General features: G+C 38.8%; 2 protein-coding genes across 4 annotated transcripts in view; one reads left to right on the top strand and one right to left on the bottom strand.

The window, feature by feature from the left end:
* Nucleotides 1-17,513, top strand: part of LOC105226404 (dnaJ homolog subfamily C member 16) — a 623,397-nt gene that overhangs the window by 403,435 nt on the left and 202,449 nt on the right. The gene's annotated exons all lie outside the window — the stretch shown is intronic.
* LOC105224845 (aminopeptidase A) overlaps nt 1-17,513 on the bottom strand; it is a 230,691-nt gene that overhangs the window by 32,274 nt on the left and 180,904 nt on the right. For all 3 annotated transcript variants that reach the window (XM_049449915.1, XM_049449917.1, XM_049449916.1), the window contains one exon: nt 11,331-11,514. In XM_049449915.1, the coding sequence (XP_049305872.1) occupies nt 11,331-11,514 (184 nt within the window). The remainder of the gene's footprint in view (nt 1-11,330; nt 11,515-17,513) is intronic.

The raw sequence follows: 17,513 nt of genomic DNA, 5'->3' as shown, positions 1-17,513 counted from the left end.
AACCATATTGCATTCAGTTGTTGTCATTGAGGCCGTAAAGCAGTCAAAGCTCATACCAAAATGCAAATTGTGTCAATCATATGGACATGCTCACAACTACAGTGCTAAGCAGGCAAGATGTGTGAAGTGTGCAGGAAAGCATACGACCATAGAGTGTCAAAAACATAATCACAATCAACCAAAAACGTTGTAACTGTGGTGAGGCTCAACTGGTACAAAGAAAAACGACCCACGTCCTAAAAGCTCGTTTGTAAAAGATACCAAAAGCCTCCCAAAAAACGTAATACGTCAAAAAATGGCTGAAAATAAAGTTTCAACAGCAAATGAGCTAACTTATTCGCAAGTTGTAAAAGAGAACACTTGTTCAAATGATGCTAGCATTCTTCAACAAATCTTAGAAAAGCTTACAAAACAAAATGAGTTTACCATTGCACTTAAGAAGAGGCTTCAGAAGCTCGAAAAAGCAGTACAAAAAAATAAATAAGTATGACAATATTTTTAAAAATTATGCTTTGGAACGCAAACGGCCTTTCCAAACAGCAAAATGAACTAGAAACAATACTCGTTACTGAAAAAATTGGCGTATGCTTAATATCTGAGACCCATTTTAGCAAGCAAACTTACATGAAATTCGGAAACTTTGAAATGAATCATGCATTACATCCGAACAATTGTGCACACGGAGGAGCTGCTATTATAATAAGAAGCAACATAAAACACCACGAAGAAAACCGCATATCTACAGATGAATTTCAAGCAATAACGGTATCGATAGATAGTGACAACAACTTGTCCCTTACAGAAGTTTACAGTCTTCCAATACATCAAATAAAATACCATAGCTATCTAGAACTAATCAATAGCCATAAAAACCGATTTATAATGGGCGGAGATTATAATGCGAAATATACTCACTGGGGCTCGAGGCTTATAACCACAAAGGGCAGAGAATTATTGAAAGTTCTTCAATTGACTGGGTGCAGTATCATGTCTACTGGAACACGAACTTATTGGCCAACAGATCCACTTAAAACACCAGATCTTATTGATTTTTTCATTACAAAACTATCTCCTCAAATTATATACGCATAGAAAGCGGTTTGGATATGACCTCTGACCATTCACCAGTATATTTAAGACTTCACGAAAGTGTTGTTATTAAGGAACCTCCACTTTCGATAACAAATAAAAATACTGACTGGGAATACTTTAAGCAAATGCTATCCAATGTTGATAGTTACGTAAAAATAAGTTGTAATTCCGAGCTAGATAACGAAATCATGAATTTGACAAATACAATAAAAACGTCCCAACAGGTCAAAAGTATACCAAAGAATTAAAGAAATGGTAGCAAAAAAACGCCGATTACGCCGAAAGTGGCAACAAACAAGATCTCCATCTAACAAAAGTTGTCTTAACAAATTATGTAAAAAACTTACCATTAAGATAAAGGCATTTAAAAATATAACTCTCAGCTATTATCTGAAAAGTTTATCTAACGACCATAGGAATGATTATTCACTTTTTCTCGACCCGTAACTCAGCATCATCCAATCAGAAAAGCAGACCAGACATGGGCCTAGAGCGATATAGAGAAAGCAAATGTTTTTTCGGCGTACCTTGAAGGTGTCTTCAAACCATATGACACATCCAATGCAGCACAAATGGAACCTCATACTTACAAGAATCATACTGAAATTCCTCTAATAACTAATGATGAGGTATGTGCAGAAATAAAAAAACTGAAGTCTAAAAAATCGCCGGGTTTGACCTTATTACCAGTGAAATACTAAAACAGCTTCCTCACAACGTTATATGTAAAATTACTGCTATAATGAATGCTACTATAAATCTTCAATACGTATCTATTTATTGGAAAACTGCTGATTATGTTCAATAAACCTGGTAAGCCAGCGCATGAAATTACTTCGTATCGGCCCATATCTCTTCTGCCAATACTCTCAAAACTTTTGGAAAAACTGCTTGCTGTGCGTATTAACAACATAATTGAAGAGAGGAAGCTGACACACAACTTGTTATTTCACAATTTTCAATACCACAACTTTTTATACTTTTTATAAATTTTAACTTTACTAGGCACTTTTTGACTCGTGCCCCACGTTGGGCGCCAATTAATTCCCGCAACGAGGGAATTTAAAAAAAATATATTTTACATCCGCGAACGCGCGGATTAAATGAGAACACTTGTGGTTATGGTGGATTGCAAGATACAAATCAAATCTTTATTTCTAAAATACTAGTATTTATACAATTTGGTTTTATTTACTTAAAGTTAAAGCTGAAGTGTAAGCATCAGCTTCATTGAATCCAGAACAAAGAGTTAAATTACAATTTTAGCTGTGACAGCAAATTCCAACAGAACGTTAAGTGGTTTATTTACGATTGTTATTGTTATGCCTTCTTGTGAGGGCGAACGATATGGATTTTTGGATCTCGAATTCTTAAATAATCAAAAACGTTAATTATATTTCTAATTTATGAGGCAGTGTAATTGCAGAGTGTAAATATTCAATTTTGTTTACAGTTATGGTAAGGTTTCTATGCGTAGGCTATCGTTAACTTACATACATATAGTATATGTATATTTAAACATACACAATACTTCAAAGCCCACATTGGTATTTATTCTGCAATCCCACTTGTTCTTTGTCCAACAAAAACAAGCAGAATTGAAAAAAAAGCAAAAACGTTATAGCATAATCTTTGCCCACATACATTAGCACAAACAATTCGTGCATACTTATGTACAAAGCATATTGATCTCTTCGACGAGCTCTCAATTGCACAAAAACATGTACATACAAGCCAATTATTAGGGTGTACCTAAGAATAAAATATTCTGACATCAAACATTTTAATATATAAAATACGCGATTTAATAATCATTAACAATTTAAAATAAAATATAAATAAAAATAATATTGCAATAACATTGCAAATAAAAACAAAACGAAAATAATTAAAAATACGTTCCTTACAGATATAATCTAAAAAAAACCAAAAAAACTCTTTAAAAGAGTATTCAATTTATTATACTTTATCGCTCAATTAGATACCATAAATCAGTTTCCACTGAGAAAAGCTGTATGAAAACGAAAGAATACTGGTCGATAAACAAATAACGACACTAATGAACTTGCCAAAAATTAAGAAAGAAATAAGTGTACAATTCATCAAATTAGAATCCACTGTTTCAAATTGTTTGTAGATTCTATTGACACTAAATATTCCTACAGACAGCTGGGACCATAAATACAGGGTAGGCCATTTAAAGTTGACCCATCTCGCAACGCTGTAACTTTTAACAGCGCTGACAAATCGGCTAATGTCATACCGCGTTAGAAGCGTCATTCGAAGACAATTTATACCATGGAACAGTACACTCCAAAAGAACGCGCTGAAATTGTTCAGCTTTATATTCAAAATAACTTTTCAATTGTGTTAACTCAACGAAAACTCATCATATCAGACGAGGCACATTTCTCGTTGAATGGAGGCGTAAACAAGAAAAATTGCCGATTTTATGCCACCGAAAATCCTCAATTAATTGAAGAACAGCCTCTTTACGACCAAAAAGTAACAGTTTGGTGCGGTGTTTGCGCGAATATGATCATCGGACCGTATTTTTTCGAAGACGATGATGGAGCCACGACAACAGTCAATGGTGAGCGTTATCGAGCCATGATAACGGATTTTGTGATACCCATTATTCGCGAAAATGACATGGATAACTTCTGGTTTCAACAGGACGGGGCTACATGCCATACAGCTCGACCAACAATCAATTTATTGCGACCATTTTTCCCCGGGCGATTGATATCGAAAAATGGTGATGTTGACTGGCCACCGAGATCACCAGATTTGACGCCACCAGACTTTTATTTGTGGGGTTATTTGAAATCCAAGGTATACGCTAATAAGCCAAAGACCTTAGCTCAACTGAAAGCCAACATTCGACGTGAAACAGCCGCCATATCATCCGAAACATTGGCCAAAGTCATGGAAAATGTCGAAAAAAGAGTGCATTTAGCTGTCAAAGCTAAAGGTGCCCATTTACGCGATCTAATTTTTAAATATTAGCTGAAACAAATTCCCTTGGACCAAAATAAATTATTTTTGAAATGAACAAAAAACATTGTTTTCTTTTGTTCTTTTTTTTTAGAAAGAAATGGGTCAACTTTAAATGGCCTACCCTGTATTTGCATCGCAACATTACCAGAAAAATCGTTACTTTTGTGGGAGCAATCGCTCTCATCATGAAGAAAGTGCCCAACGTGGCAACAAATGAAAAATTTCTAAACTACCCAATACGAAATTGCGGAAAGGGTAAAAGAAAAAATAATCAAAACTATGAACATAAAACACGACCAAAATAGAAGCTTCAATAGACTCCAAGCTAGAAGCAACAAAAATTTAAATACAAGCTTTCACAAAACGCACTCTTTCATATCCGAACAGAAAAAACACACGTCATGCGAAATATGCACAAGAGGGCATAAACTTATATCTTTCGAGAAGTTTAAAAACTTAAAGATTAACGAAAGGAACAACTTTGTCAGGTTAAAAAGACTCTGTACAAAGTGCTTGTCCCATACACATAATCTTAAAAATTACAAATTTAACTGCCTATATTGTCATAAAAGACATCATACAATACTTCATTACACCACATATCCCATCTCACCTCAAAGGAGCGCATATACAAAAAGAACCATGGGTTTAATTACAAAAGAAAATCCCGAAAGCCAAAATACTAAAAATTTCCAAGAGACACCATGTTGTTCAAAGGCACAAAACTCTCAAACGCTGCATAGCGAAACACAAAATGGACTAGTTACAGAAATCAGGTTGAGTATAATAAAAACAAATACCTTAATTCACAATTAAGTGAACTGCAAACGTTAAAAAAACTTCCAATAACAAACAAAACTATAAAAGATCAGTATTGTGAGCACTTCTCTAAAGCCACAACTACTCGATCAAATAATGGCCGGTACGTCGTACGACTACCACTAGAGCCACAATTTTGCAATACTCCACAAATTGGAATAGAAAACAAAGTTAGAGTTACCTCTGATAGTCCAAATTATTAAAACACATACAACTTTTCGGCCCCGCAGGATGGCTTTCGCCAATAATGAAGAAAAAAAAACAATTCTGAACAAATCCTAGAGCGGTGGCGGTCTACGCCAAATTAGTGCATAAGCACTAAAACATAAAATATAACACAGTTGTGTCAAAAAGTTGAAAAATCGACACTTTTCTTAAATATTCAAAAATAAATAACATCTCAAAAGGAAATTAAAGGATAATCATACTCCCAATGCGATAAAGTGACGCACACGCACTTTCAAAAAAAACCAAGGTCGCTCTTATCGCATCTATCCAAGCGCTCCTCATATGGGTGAGTTATGGAAATCAGCTATACAAAGCTTCAAATTAAATATAAAGGATTATCTACTCCACGAATCGAACCCATTCTCTATTCACGGCCACTCCCACGGAAGATCCCTCTATTGTCACAGTGCCCATTCTGGCCATATCTAAGCCAGACGTGGGGTTACTATCCTTCATAAGTGGAGAATAAATTAAATGCAAGCAATTGCCGATCATACAGAAAAGGCAACAACCGATATACCGATAAAATAATATATTGTAAATAACCGCTAATAAGATTATTAAAAAAAAAACAACTTTTTTGGTATAATAACACAATAAATCGTCAAAACACGCAAAATCAATTACTACCTCAAGCACCAATATTTACACAAAATACAATCAGCTAATATTCTGAGGCCTCGGCTACTCCACCAACAGTAAGCCAAATTACTTGTCTCAGATTTTTATATATAAAACTAGGCAAAATATTCGCCTAGGGGGCCCAGGATGTTTAAATGAGCTAAGCATCCACCCCCTCTACCCGGTAAAACTAGCGCATCCTAATACAACAGCGCAACTCACCACAGCTGGTGACACTACAACACACTCACCACACCTGTACCCCTACCCACTAAACAAAAAGAATGGACAACAGGATAGGAGACTCAATTCGGTCGACACAATCATCGCACATCATTATTGTATACACAGTCGCCATCAACATTCGTCATCTACCTTCGTTCTTTTTATACAAGTATTTTCGATCATACGCGGCGCTACGTAAATCCCTCCTGCGATCTCTCAGCGGTCCGGTGTGCAACTTACTTCCACCCCGCTCCGTGCACCTACATACTTATGTACAGTCGTCGTCCACATATAATTTATAATTTTGTATAAGAATTTAATTACAATAATAATGATTGTGAACACATTAAATTATATTAAATGATCGTAAATTTTAACCTGTGTGCATTTTTTATTACATAATTGTTAAAGTGTTTAACACTTTTGTGTGCAAATTTGGGCAGCAAAGTATTTAACAAGAAATATGGATAAAATTCCTAAAGATACAGTTTTATATACATATGTACAGCCACAAATAGCGCAATTAGTCATAAGAAGCAATAAGCGCTAATACAATTGACAAAGTTCTTTAAAAAGTAAAAAGGCCTTAAAATATGATTACTTGTTTATTAAATAATCCATTTAAGTAAAAAAAAACGAAAAGGAATTCACAAATAATTAGTATTATTTGAAAAATTTGAACTCCCTCTAAAATGCCTTGATTACCCAAATAGCACATTTTACCAAACCTGGAAAAATCATGTGAAATTAGTGAAATTTAATTCACGATTTGGTGCCATAATATGCTTACACTTCTAATACTTGATTTTACAATATATTCCAGATTTTCAATTACAGCATCACATCTGCATACCATACATATTTTCTACAGGCTTCTCGCTTCTCTTCTTTGGGATAGGATACCAAGTTTCCTTAATACCTTCCCATAAAACCTCCAAATTTGTTAAATTTATAGCAGACATTTTAAGGTGAACATCGTTCCATAAGTTTTCTATTGGATTAAGGTCAGGGCGTAACGCTGGCTAATCCAAAACATTTACTTTTTTTTCTTAAGCCAATCCTTTGTGATTTTCGCTGTGTGCTTAGGCTCGTTATCCTGCATAACGGTCCAGCGAAGGGGCATGCAATTGAAAGCAATTTACAAACAATGATACAATTTGGTCAATAAAGAGTCCTGTCACCACCGGCGTCGGCAATTGCCTGGCATCTCCGGGGCGTGCTATCTACTAATTTGACGCCTATTCAAGTGGCAAGGATCTCCAGATCCGACGAATTTCGTAAGACAACTGCTTCAAAGTGTATGTGCGTCTTCCACGAAGCTTCTATTTAACATATGGCTCGGTGAGGACAGAACGTTGCCATATAGAACATTTATCAGTAAAAATGACATTTTCAAAATCTCAATCAACATTCTCATGCGCCCAAGCGAGTCGCTTTGTTACAAGTTTTTCAGTCAACAGAGGCTTCTTCATTGTGTTGCGCCATTTCAGATCATGGGTATGAAGAAGGGTTCGGTTAGTTTCGTAGGATATAGCCTTTCAACCTTATAGCCTTTAAACTTTTCGCCATTAATTTTGCTTGAACTTGCCGCAGTGTTAAAGCAGGATTCCGCGAGAACAGATTCGCTATTATTTTTTCATCTTTTTTGTTCACTTTTCCTATCGAACCAAGTTCTGCTAAATCATCGACATTTTTAGAAACTTTATATCGTTATATCCACTTTTGTAAAAATACCTTTCGGGTGGATGCAAAGGAACACAGCCTCGTGGCGCGACGCATACTTAGCACTCATGGCGTTTAACGTGATTCTCTTTCAAAAGATCAACAACAACTGAAACTTTGTTAACAATGCATCAAGGACAAAGCTTCTCTCTATCGGCTCGCGAAGGAATTAGAGCGAAATCTTTCATTAAGCTCTTATGCGCTGAACACAATGACCGCGACAGACTGCAAACGACATCTGTCAAATATTAAAATACACACGTTCTTATGGAGATAGTTATTTTGACAGATGCACGACTACACGACTGCAGGCCGACAGTTGTCGCTCTCGCTAACAGTAGGAGGACAGTAGAGAGATGAGGTAGAGTGGTGATGCCACTAATATGTAAAATGTAAAATGTTTCAAAACTCTAACAAACTTGACGTTATTTTACAAATAAAAGCATAAAATAGCTGTATTATATCATTTGTAATAAGAATTGATAATTTAAAACAAAATTGTTTACCTATTTACTTATTTTTTGCATAAAAAATTTCACTGCGCTGTTTTGTGTACATACTGTTCATTGTTATGTCACGCACTGCCTTCTTACAAATATTCATGTGGTAGGATTCACAACGCCATTTGCAGTTCACTGTCGTGCTGCTGTAATCTATCGCATTGACACCGTGTTCAGCACATCAATCTGTCGAAAGACTGATGCGACGTCAAAGCGACAAAGCATTGTGTTGTTGGTAGAAAATCCGAGCTGTGCCGAAAAAATAAGCAAACGATCGTCTATTGTTACCGTTTCCCTTGTCCCTTTAGCAGCTTCGCCCACAAACTTGCGTAAATTTGTATGAATACATACGTGTGAGCCTGCATACATATCGACGAAGATTTTTGCGAGCCACGGAAAATATTTTAGAATTTACAAATACAGTAAAACCTTTCTATGTTGGACGCCTGCGGTTCATCACCTTTTGTCCAACTTACGCGAATGTGTTATAAAGAAATGATTCTTTTCTTATTTTATTGAATTTATTTTAAAAACTAGTTAAAAAAACGTACATTGAATTCAATATATAAGTGTGGAATAGAAAAACAAAAATTAACACATTTTAGAATACGGATATACAATATGTACAACTTATATTTTAGAAAAATATGCATCGTTTTTGATCTATATTTTGTTTTTAAATCTTGAATAATTCCTTGGTCGAGAGGTTGTATTTCTGCCCTTAGGTTTGGTGGAAAAAATTTTACAAACTTCTTCTTCTTCCTAATTGGCGTAGACACCGCTTACGCGATTATAGCCGAGTTAACAACCGCGTGCCAGTCGTTTCTTCTTTTCGCTACGTGGCGCCAATTGGATATTCCAAGCGAAGTCAGGTCCTTCTCCACTTGGTCCTTCCAACGGAGTGGAGGTCTTCCTCTTCCTCTGCTTCCCCCGGCGGGTACTGCGTCGAATACTTTCAGAGCTGGAGTGTTTTCGTCCATTCGGATAATATGACCTAGCTAGCGTAACCGCTGTCTTTTAATTCGCTGAACTATGTCAATGTCGTCATATATCTCATACAGCTCATCGTTCCATCGAATGCGATATTGGCCGTGGCCAACGCGCGAAGGACCATTAATCTTTCGCAGAACTTTTCTCTTGAAAACTCCCAACGTCGACTTATCATTTGTTGTCATCGTCCAAGCCTCTGCATCATATAGCACGACGGGAATTATGATTGACTTATAGAGTTTGCAGCTGAACACTCTTATAAAAGATTGTACCTGCCCGATTATGTTCTGTAGCTCGAATTATTCCCTCGAATGTTCCCTCCATAATTTAAGTATCCTCTGCGCATTGGGCACTAGATCACCTTTGGGGGTTCTGCAAGAGTATGCTCCGGTCTTGAAACCTTCAGGCAGCCGTCGCATCTTTTCGTAGAATTTTCGAGCATTACCCCTGTTGACCTTGATAAGCTGGCCTTCGTACGTTGACGTTCGGCTCTTCATACTCACGCATTTCAAGCTCTTGTTTTCTGTCTGTAAATGCGTCTCGCTTCCCTCTTCAACTCTCGGTATCTACCCCATCCCACACGTGTTGTGGTCGATCGTAACGTTGCGAGGTAGGCAGCCTGTTTTCTCTCCGCTGCGACACGGCACTCCTCGTCGTACCAGCTGTTCTTTTGCACTTTCCGAAAACCAATGGTTTCGGTTGCAGCTGTATGTAAGGAGTTTGAAATGCCGTCCCACAGTTCCCTTATACCGAGTTGTTGACAAGTGCTCTCAGAGAGCAGGAGTGCAAGCCGAGTAGAAAATCGTTCGGCTGTCTGTTGTGATTGCAGCTTCTCGACGTCGAACCCTCCCTGTATTTGTTGACGTGCGTTTTTTGCTGCACAGAGGCGGGTGCATATCTTGGATGTTATGACCTCGGAGCGTACGCACATCTTAAACACTGGAGACGTTTCTCCACTCTATCATAACATAATCGATCTGGTTGGTGGTTTTTCAATCCGGAGACAGCCAGGTGGCTTGATGAATCTTCTTATGCTGGAATCTAGTACCACAGATAACCATAGTTCGGGCCACGGCGAAGTCGATCAGCCTCAACCCATTTGGGGACGTTTCCTGGTGGAGGCTGAATTTATCGACCGTCATGCCAAAGATACCTTCTTTGCCCACCCTGGCGTTAAAGTCGCCAAACACGATTTTGATATCGAGGCGGGGGCAGCGCTCATAGGTGCGCTCCAAGAGCTCATAGACGGCATCCTTGATCACATCGTCGGTCTCTTCCATCGGGACGTGGGTGCAAATCAGCGATATGTTGAACCTCGCTTTGATGCGGATTGTGGCTAGGAGTGAATGATAGGACTCGGCAACGGAGTCTCTCTCTCACCACGAATTTCACACTAAACTAGCGCTCTTTTATCTAGCCACTGTAGTAAATGCCACAAGGACCTACTCGTTTCAGTCCTTGTCCCGTCCATCGCATTTCTTGGATGGCGGTGATGTAAGCTTTCTCTCTAACGAGAACATCAACTGGGCAGCGGCAGCTTCCCAATTAAGGGTCCAGACATTCCAGATGCATGCCCTCAAATCATAGTCCTTAATTCGTTTGCCATGGTCGTCATCAAAAGGGGGGTCACTCATCCGCGGCTTGTTGTTTCCTTTCATTGGGGGTGTGTTTTTAAGTGGCGGGTCCCAAACCTAGCGCGTAACCCTATGTAGGGGATGTTTTGCCTTCTCACTTTCACGCCTTCAAACGGATGTTCTTAGGCTATCCAGAGGATACTTGGTCAAAGACCACAAGTCGTGAGCTGCTTGACCCATGAGTACAAGAATAGTTTCTGGTCACTCCCAATTGAATGGCGACCAGAGAACTTTCCTCACTTCTGTGAACTTCTACACATGAATCCATCCTCTATACCAATATACTTACACACTTGTAATAAGTAAGTTACTTTTTGTCTACACTAGAGTTTATTTAGAAACTAGAAATAAATTATAATGCAAAAAACTTTTGTCGGGTCATCTAGTTTTTTAATAAAAAAAAACTATCTTGCCTTAAGAATTGTTCAATATGCGAAGGTGGGTTTCTTTTTGCCACAATTGAACGTTTATATTAAAATACCAAAAAATTAAAATTTACCTGAAATTTATGATGTACTCTAGAAATCTCTATGCGTCTGCCGATCTCATCTATTAGTGTAAATACTGGATTCCAAACAATATGATTGCGCTCAAATTGAAGAAAAAGTGTCACATCGAGAGCAATACTGAAGCTCAAATCACCTGCATATGCTAAGTTCCAGGCATCGTGAATAAATTTTGCGCTGAAAATATAAAATAAATTAATTATTTTAGAATTTCAATATCAAATATTAAATTAAATAATTGCGTAAGATAAGCTTTTCAATATAAGCATACTTAGCTCTTAGCATAGCTCTTTAAAATCAAAATAATTATTTATTTCAGCAAACCAGTGTAAAAGCTTACCAACAAAGTATATTTATTTGGGTGCCCAACGTAGCGGCAAACCAACCCTACTACATTTAAGTTTTCCTGAGTCACTTACACTCGCGTTTGATGTTAATAGTAAAAAAACATTTCTTTTACCAAATCTGAAATATGTAAGGAATAATTTATTTTCAACACAATTTTTAACCGCACAGGATTAGTGTTGATTGAAGCAAGTTAGCGTAGATATCGACTCGGCGCAGTGTATATGCGATTTTTTTTATCGATGAGTTTAGAACGAATTGTGTATATAATATATAGTACAGCGAATGCTGGTAGCGAAAAAGTGAGCACCGATGCGTGTAACGATGTATGAAGTACGAATCTGCCATCCCGTTGTTCATCCTTTTCCTTGAGTGGGTTGTACAGGTGTGGTGAGTTGAGTTGGTGTTGTGTTATGGTGTCATCGACTGTGGTGAAATGTACTGTCTTGCTAGGGTGAGCCAGTTTTTCCCAGGTAGAGTGGGAGGAGGCTTAACTCATTTAAACAAAGTAATTTAAATTTTGTAAAAGGTTCTTAAACCAAGTTAGGATATGTTAAATTTGGATGTAATCTCACACTTTATACTTTCATAATTAGCAAAATCAAAACAAAGCTTAATTGATGCATAAGAGTATAAGAGTTAAAAGGTGAAATCTGTTTTAGGGAAATTGAAAAATGACAGCACTGTCCCATATGTTTAAAAATTAACTATTTCGTTTCCGAAAGTATAGGTAGCATTTTAGGAAAAATTAAGCTGTTTACGTTTTTTTTTTGAACTTGGAAAATATAAAGCCCCTTGCCTTATATAAGTAAACATATCACTGTAGCCCACAACAATAAGTGCAGTGCGCAACAAACAACATCAAAAGTGCGTGTCCGTGCACTTAGTTTCACTGATTATGTGTGGGGAATACTTACGCTTGTAGCCGTTGATGATGTATCCCTTTTTGTTCGTCTTTAAGTGAAAGATTGATAATTTGGCAATACAAAGGCAAAATTCAACAAATTATATTTTCTTTGTATCCGGGCACCACTTTCAACAAAATAAATCAATTAAATTTTAAAAATGTTCACAATATTTTATATTCTTTATGTTGAGATCCTCAATGTTTTACTTTTATTCACAATTTGAAATGTTCACAATATTTTATATATAAGTATTTACACTGCTGTTAGTGCACAACCTCACGCACGACAGAGAGGGTTTTTTTCAGTTTTGGATTACAAAGGAAATGCAAGCGGATCAACTGTTGATAACTGGCGAGACGTGGATATCTGACGGGCGTAGAAATCGAATAGGCGAGATGTGTGTCCTCGGTACGGGCGTAAAAAGCGAATAGAGTTCACCCCGGGCTCGCCAATCCTTTTTTATCGGTTCGGTGGTGAAACGATAACGTATGGTTTTTTTTTTTTTTGTTTTTTTTTTTATAGTAGGGGAAAGCATCGAAAGCCGGAGTGCGGAACTTTAATCCGCTAAACCTAACCTACTCCCAACTCAAGACTCTCCCACGGAACCACCGATTAAGTATTACTTCGTGGGAGGGACAAGACATTTAAGTCTCCTCTATTGCGCGGACTGACGGACGCCTATTCTGTTGGAAAGATCTCAGTTTGGTCATTATGGATGCTGACGCTTCGCTGACAGCTTTCTATTTATCAGTCGACTGACACATGAGTGTCGTTAAATTATCGACCGTAAAACTACCACCCAGTGTGGTTTTAAGCTTTTCCCTTGTATTCGAAAAACGAGGGCAATAAAATAATACATGCTCAGAATCTTCTATATACTCTGCACATGTCGGACAATTCGGACTGTTGTCGTTGTGGAATCTGAAAAGGTAGCTTCTAAAGCATCCATGTCCACTAAGCATTTGGGTCATATGAAAGTCTAGGTCCCCATGTCGTCTGTCTATCCATGAGTGGATGTCTGGTATAAGTTGGTGAGTCCATCGCCCTTTTGATGAGGAATTCCACCGCTCCTGCCACATTTTAACGCTCTTGTTTCTCTCCTCGATCCTTACCGATTCTGTTTTAGGCGTTGATAGCTGATATAGACGCTCGAGTTCGTCTCCCTGGATGTCAATGGGCGGCATGCTGGCTAATACTTCAGCAGCATCGGTTGATATAGTCCGGAAAGCACTTATTACTCGAATTGCAGAAAGCCTATGCACTGCAATTATTTGTTTAGCATACGATTTTGTATCCATTGCCTGTATCCAAACTGGTGCCGTATACAATATTACGGAACTCATTGCTTTCGATATTAAGAATCGCCGGCTGGAACGCACACAGCCTCTATTGGTCATCATTCTCGATAGGACATTATAAATTTTGTTTGCCTTGGCGGAAGAATACTCCAAGTGTTCTTTAAATTTTAATTTGGAATCTAATATTACCCCCAGATACTTCAATTGCGGCTGCGAAGTATTCTTGCATTCCCCAATGGTGAGCTCTATTCGTTCTTCTTCTTCCTAGTGCTTATCAGTAAAACTTCTGTTTTTTCCTCCGCCAGTTTCAGACTCATAGAAGAGAACCATTGAGGTAGACTATTTATGCACTCATTACATTTAATTCTCAGGTTGGCTAATTGTTTGGCTACTGCTACCACCATGAGATCATCCGCATAAGCTACTAGTTTAATATCTGTTGGTTGCTGTCTTTTTAGCACCCCATTGTACATAAGATTCCATAATAGTGGGCCTGGCACTGAGCCTTGGGGTACACCACTCGAGATAGAGTAGCTCTTGGTGCCTTCGTCCGTCTCAAAAATCAGCCTTCTGTTTTTAAAATAACTCGTTATTATGTTTATGAGGTATTTAGGGGCCCGTATTCCATCCAGGGCTTTAATTATGTGTGCCCATTTTGCTGAGTTGAATGCGTTTTTGACATCCAGGGTGATCAGCACACAGTACTTTTTTGTGCCGCCTTTCCATCTTTTGCCACTTACTGCACATCTCGCAGTATCGACGACTTCTCATAGTGCGTCAATAGTGGATCTCTTCTTTATAAAGCCGTATTGTCTCTCTGATAATCCGCCGGCTTTCTGGATTGCTAACTCCAAGCGGTTTCGTATTATACTTTCGTACACTTTACCCATTGTGTCGAGCATACACAGAGGTCGGTACGATGAAGGTTCTTCAGGTGGCTTCTTTGGTTTTGGGAGCAGAACCAAACGTTGTACTTTCCAAGAGTCGGGGAATACCTCTTCCTTTAAACAAGCGTTGTACATTTTAGCGAAAACTCGGGGTTTTAAGCTTATGGCTTCCTTCAGAGCTCTGTTTGGTATGCTATCCAATCCGGGCACTTTGGTGTTTTTGATTTTCCTTGCTATTGCCAATAGTTCGTCTTCCGTGACTAACGGGGGTGACTCTGCAGCTTCGTTTCGTCGCTTGGCATATGAAATCCGGTCGTGTTTCGGGAATAGTGTTTCGACGACCTTTCCCATAAAAGAGGCATCTTTAGGTTGCTGCTGCTTGTTTTCAAATCTGGACATGCATATTTTGTATGCAGTACCCCAAGGGTCAAGGTTTGCTTCCTCACACAGCTTCTCAAAACATGATTTTTTGCTTCGTGTAATTGCCGACTTCAGGAGCTTCTTGTTGCTTTTAAATTACTCCCTGTAGACGCCGTCGCTGAGTGACAAAGCTTTCTCAGCATGGAAATTTCATCATTCCACCAATATACAGGCCGCCGCTTGTGGTGATGTTACGTTCTACGCATTGTTGCATCGCATGCTGCCACGAGTTCTTTTCGAACTGCTGATACCAAGTGGGCGGCGCTGTCACCAGGTGCCTTTGATGCACTCCAGACTAGGTCAAACAGGTCTGGGTCGAACTCTTGTTGTTTCCAACTTCGCCTTCGGGAGGGGTTTCTGCTTAGAAGCTCCTGCTCTCGGGAGTACGAAATTTGTGCTATAATTGCCATGTGATCACTATTTGTGTATATGTCGGAAACTGCCCACTTAATGTGCCTGCTCAGCGAATCGTTTGCAAACATAATGTCAATTATGGATCCTTTATTGCCTTTTTGGTAAGTATTTCGAGTTCCGGTGTTCATTATTGTTAAGTGCGTTTGACTCAGATATTCATGAAATACAAAATAAATCCCCTGAATATTTGCCCATGTGAAACAATTATGTTTTTCTCTGGAGCAGGTCTTAAAAGGTTGCCCTTTACAGGACCATATTGCTGCCTTGCCAGCTTTGTCTGTAATCCATGTGCTTTCCAGACGCTGGGAGTATTGTTCACTTAGTATGGCGACATCAATGTTCTCTTCTATGATTATCTGATCTAGCAAATCTTGTGCTGCTGCGCAATGGTTTAGATTCATCTGTAGTATCTTCATTTACTTAGCGATTTCATCATCTCGAGGTACTTTGGGCAAGTCGTGCTCAATACAGAGTGCTCCCCTTTGCAGAGCATACAGCTCGGAACGTTTGTGCACAACTTTGCTATGTGTCCTGAGGATCCGCAACGCGTTCATAGGGAAGATCTGTCTGTCAGGCTGCAACATTTACGAGCCATGTGACCCAAAAGGATACACTTATAACACCTAGGGATAGGCGAGTATTCCCGAAGGCGACATATTGATCAACCAATCTTTATCTTTCCCACTTTGAGTGCGGCCTTAGGGTCTTGAGCGCGCACGCATATAAGCGCTATTTGTGTGCCGCTCCTTGTTTTTCGTAGACTTTTGACGTTTGTTGTCTCTAGATTTTGGATTCCACACTTCCTTTTCAGTGCTGAGCAAATTTCTTCGGGAGTTGTTATTTCGTCTAGGTCTTTGCATACAATGGTCACGTTGTGGGTTTTAGGCTGTGTCATAGCCATTTCTCCAACCACTCCTTCCAAGACGCTTGAAAGGATTCAGCTTTCGTGTCTCCTCCATTTCTCAGTTCTAAAAGCAGGTCTCCTTTGAGTGTTTTCCGAACTTAGGTTACGTTCAAACCCAACTCCTCAAGCCCGTTGTCACTTTTTATTTTCCGCAGAATATCTGCATACGACGCCCCTTCTTTCTTCGTGATTATAATGGCATCCGGTTTGGTTTTAATTTTCTTTTCCATCGGTTTCCTCTTTTTAACCACGTCTACCCATCTTTCATTTGCGCTCTGAAGGGTTGTGGTATCCTTTTGGGTGTTTTTTACTGCTCCACTATACGATAATTGCTCTTTCTCAGCTACGTTTTTTGGCTTTTTTGTGGGCGGTAAAAAGCCCGATGCCTCTCGCATTCTTTTTGGGGTATTATCATCTCTACCAATGGTGATTTGAGATGATGTTCCTATTTTCACTCTTCTCGATGGGTTTTCTACTTTTTCCGATTTTGCGTGTAGCGCCACAATACTGCTCACAAGTTCGCGCATGGTTTGGTTGATGTGTCTTTGACCCGCCATCATGCTTTCCAATTCCTTTATATTTTTGCCCAGTTTGCTAAAATTGTTAACCGTTTCTCCATTTTGCAGTTCCTCCGGCTTACTCTCCTTGCTTACTTGATCGGCAGTATCACATTTCTCATTCGATTCAATAGCGGTGGGTTCCTCATTTTTACCACTGGGCGGTGTTCACAATATTTTAGAAATTCTTCTGAAGGGATTATCCGGTGTTCGCCCAATACTATTTTCGGAGGCCATACCTCAGCGAGAAAATAGTTTGGTAACACCCGTCGATGTGTACGTTCAGTACCTGGCTTTACTGTCTAACTTAAAACTAAAATAGTTGGCAATGCGAAAACCAAAAAGAAATAAGGGAACAGCTGATACTTGTGTTTGGGATGGTTGGCAATGCACCAACCAAAAGAAAACACGAAAACACGATCCCCTCCTCGTGATAGATCACA

This window comes from Bactrocera dorsalis, chromosome 2, assembly GCF_023373825.1.
Source record: "Bactrocera dorsalis isolate Fly_Bdor chromosome 2, ASM2337382v1, whole genome shotgun sequence".
Classification (NCBI taxonomy): Eukaryota; Metazoa; Arthropoda; class Insecta; order Diptera; family Tephritidae; genus Bactrocera; species Bactrocera dorsalis.
The sequence above is the reverse complement of the archived record's forward strand: the minus strand, read 5'-3'. Positions and strand labels throughout refer to the sequence as shown.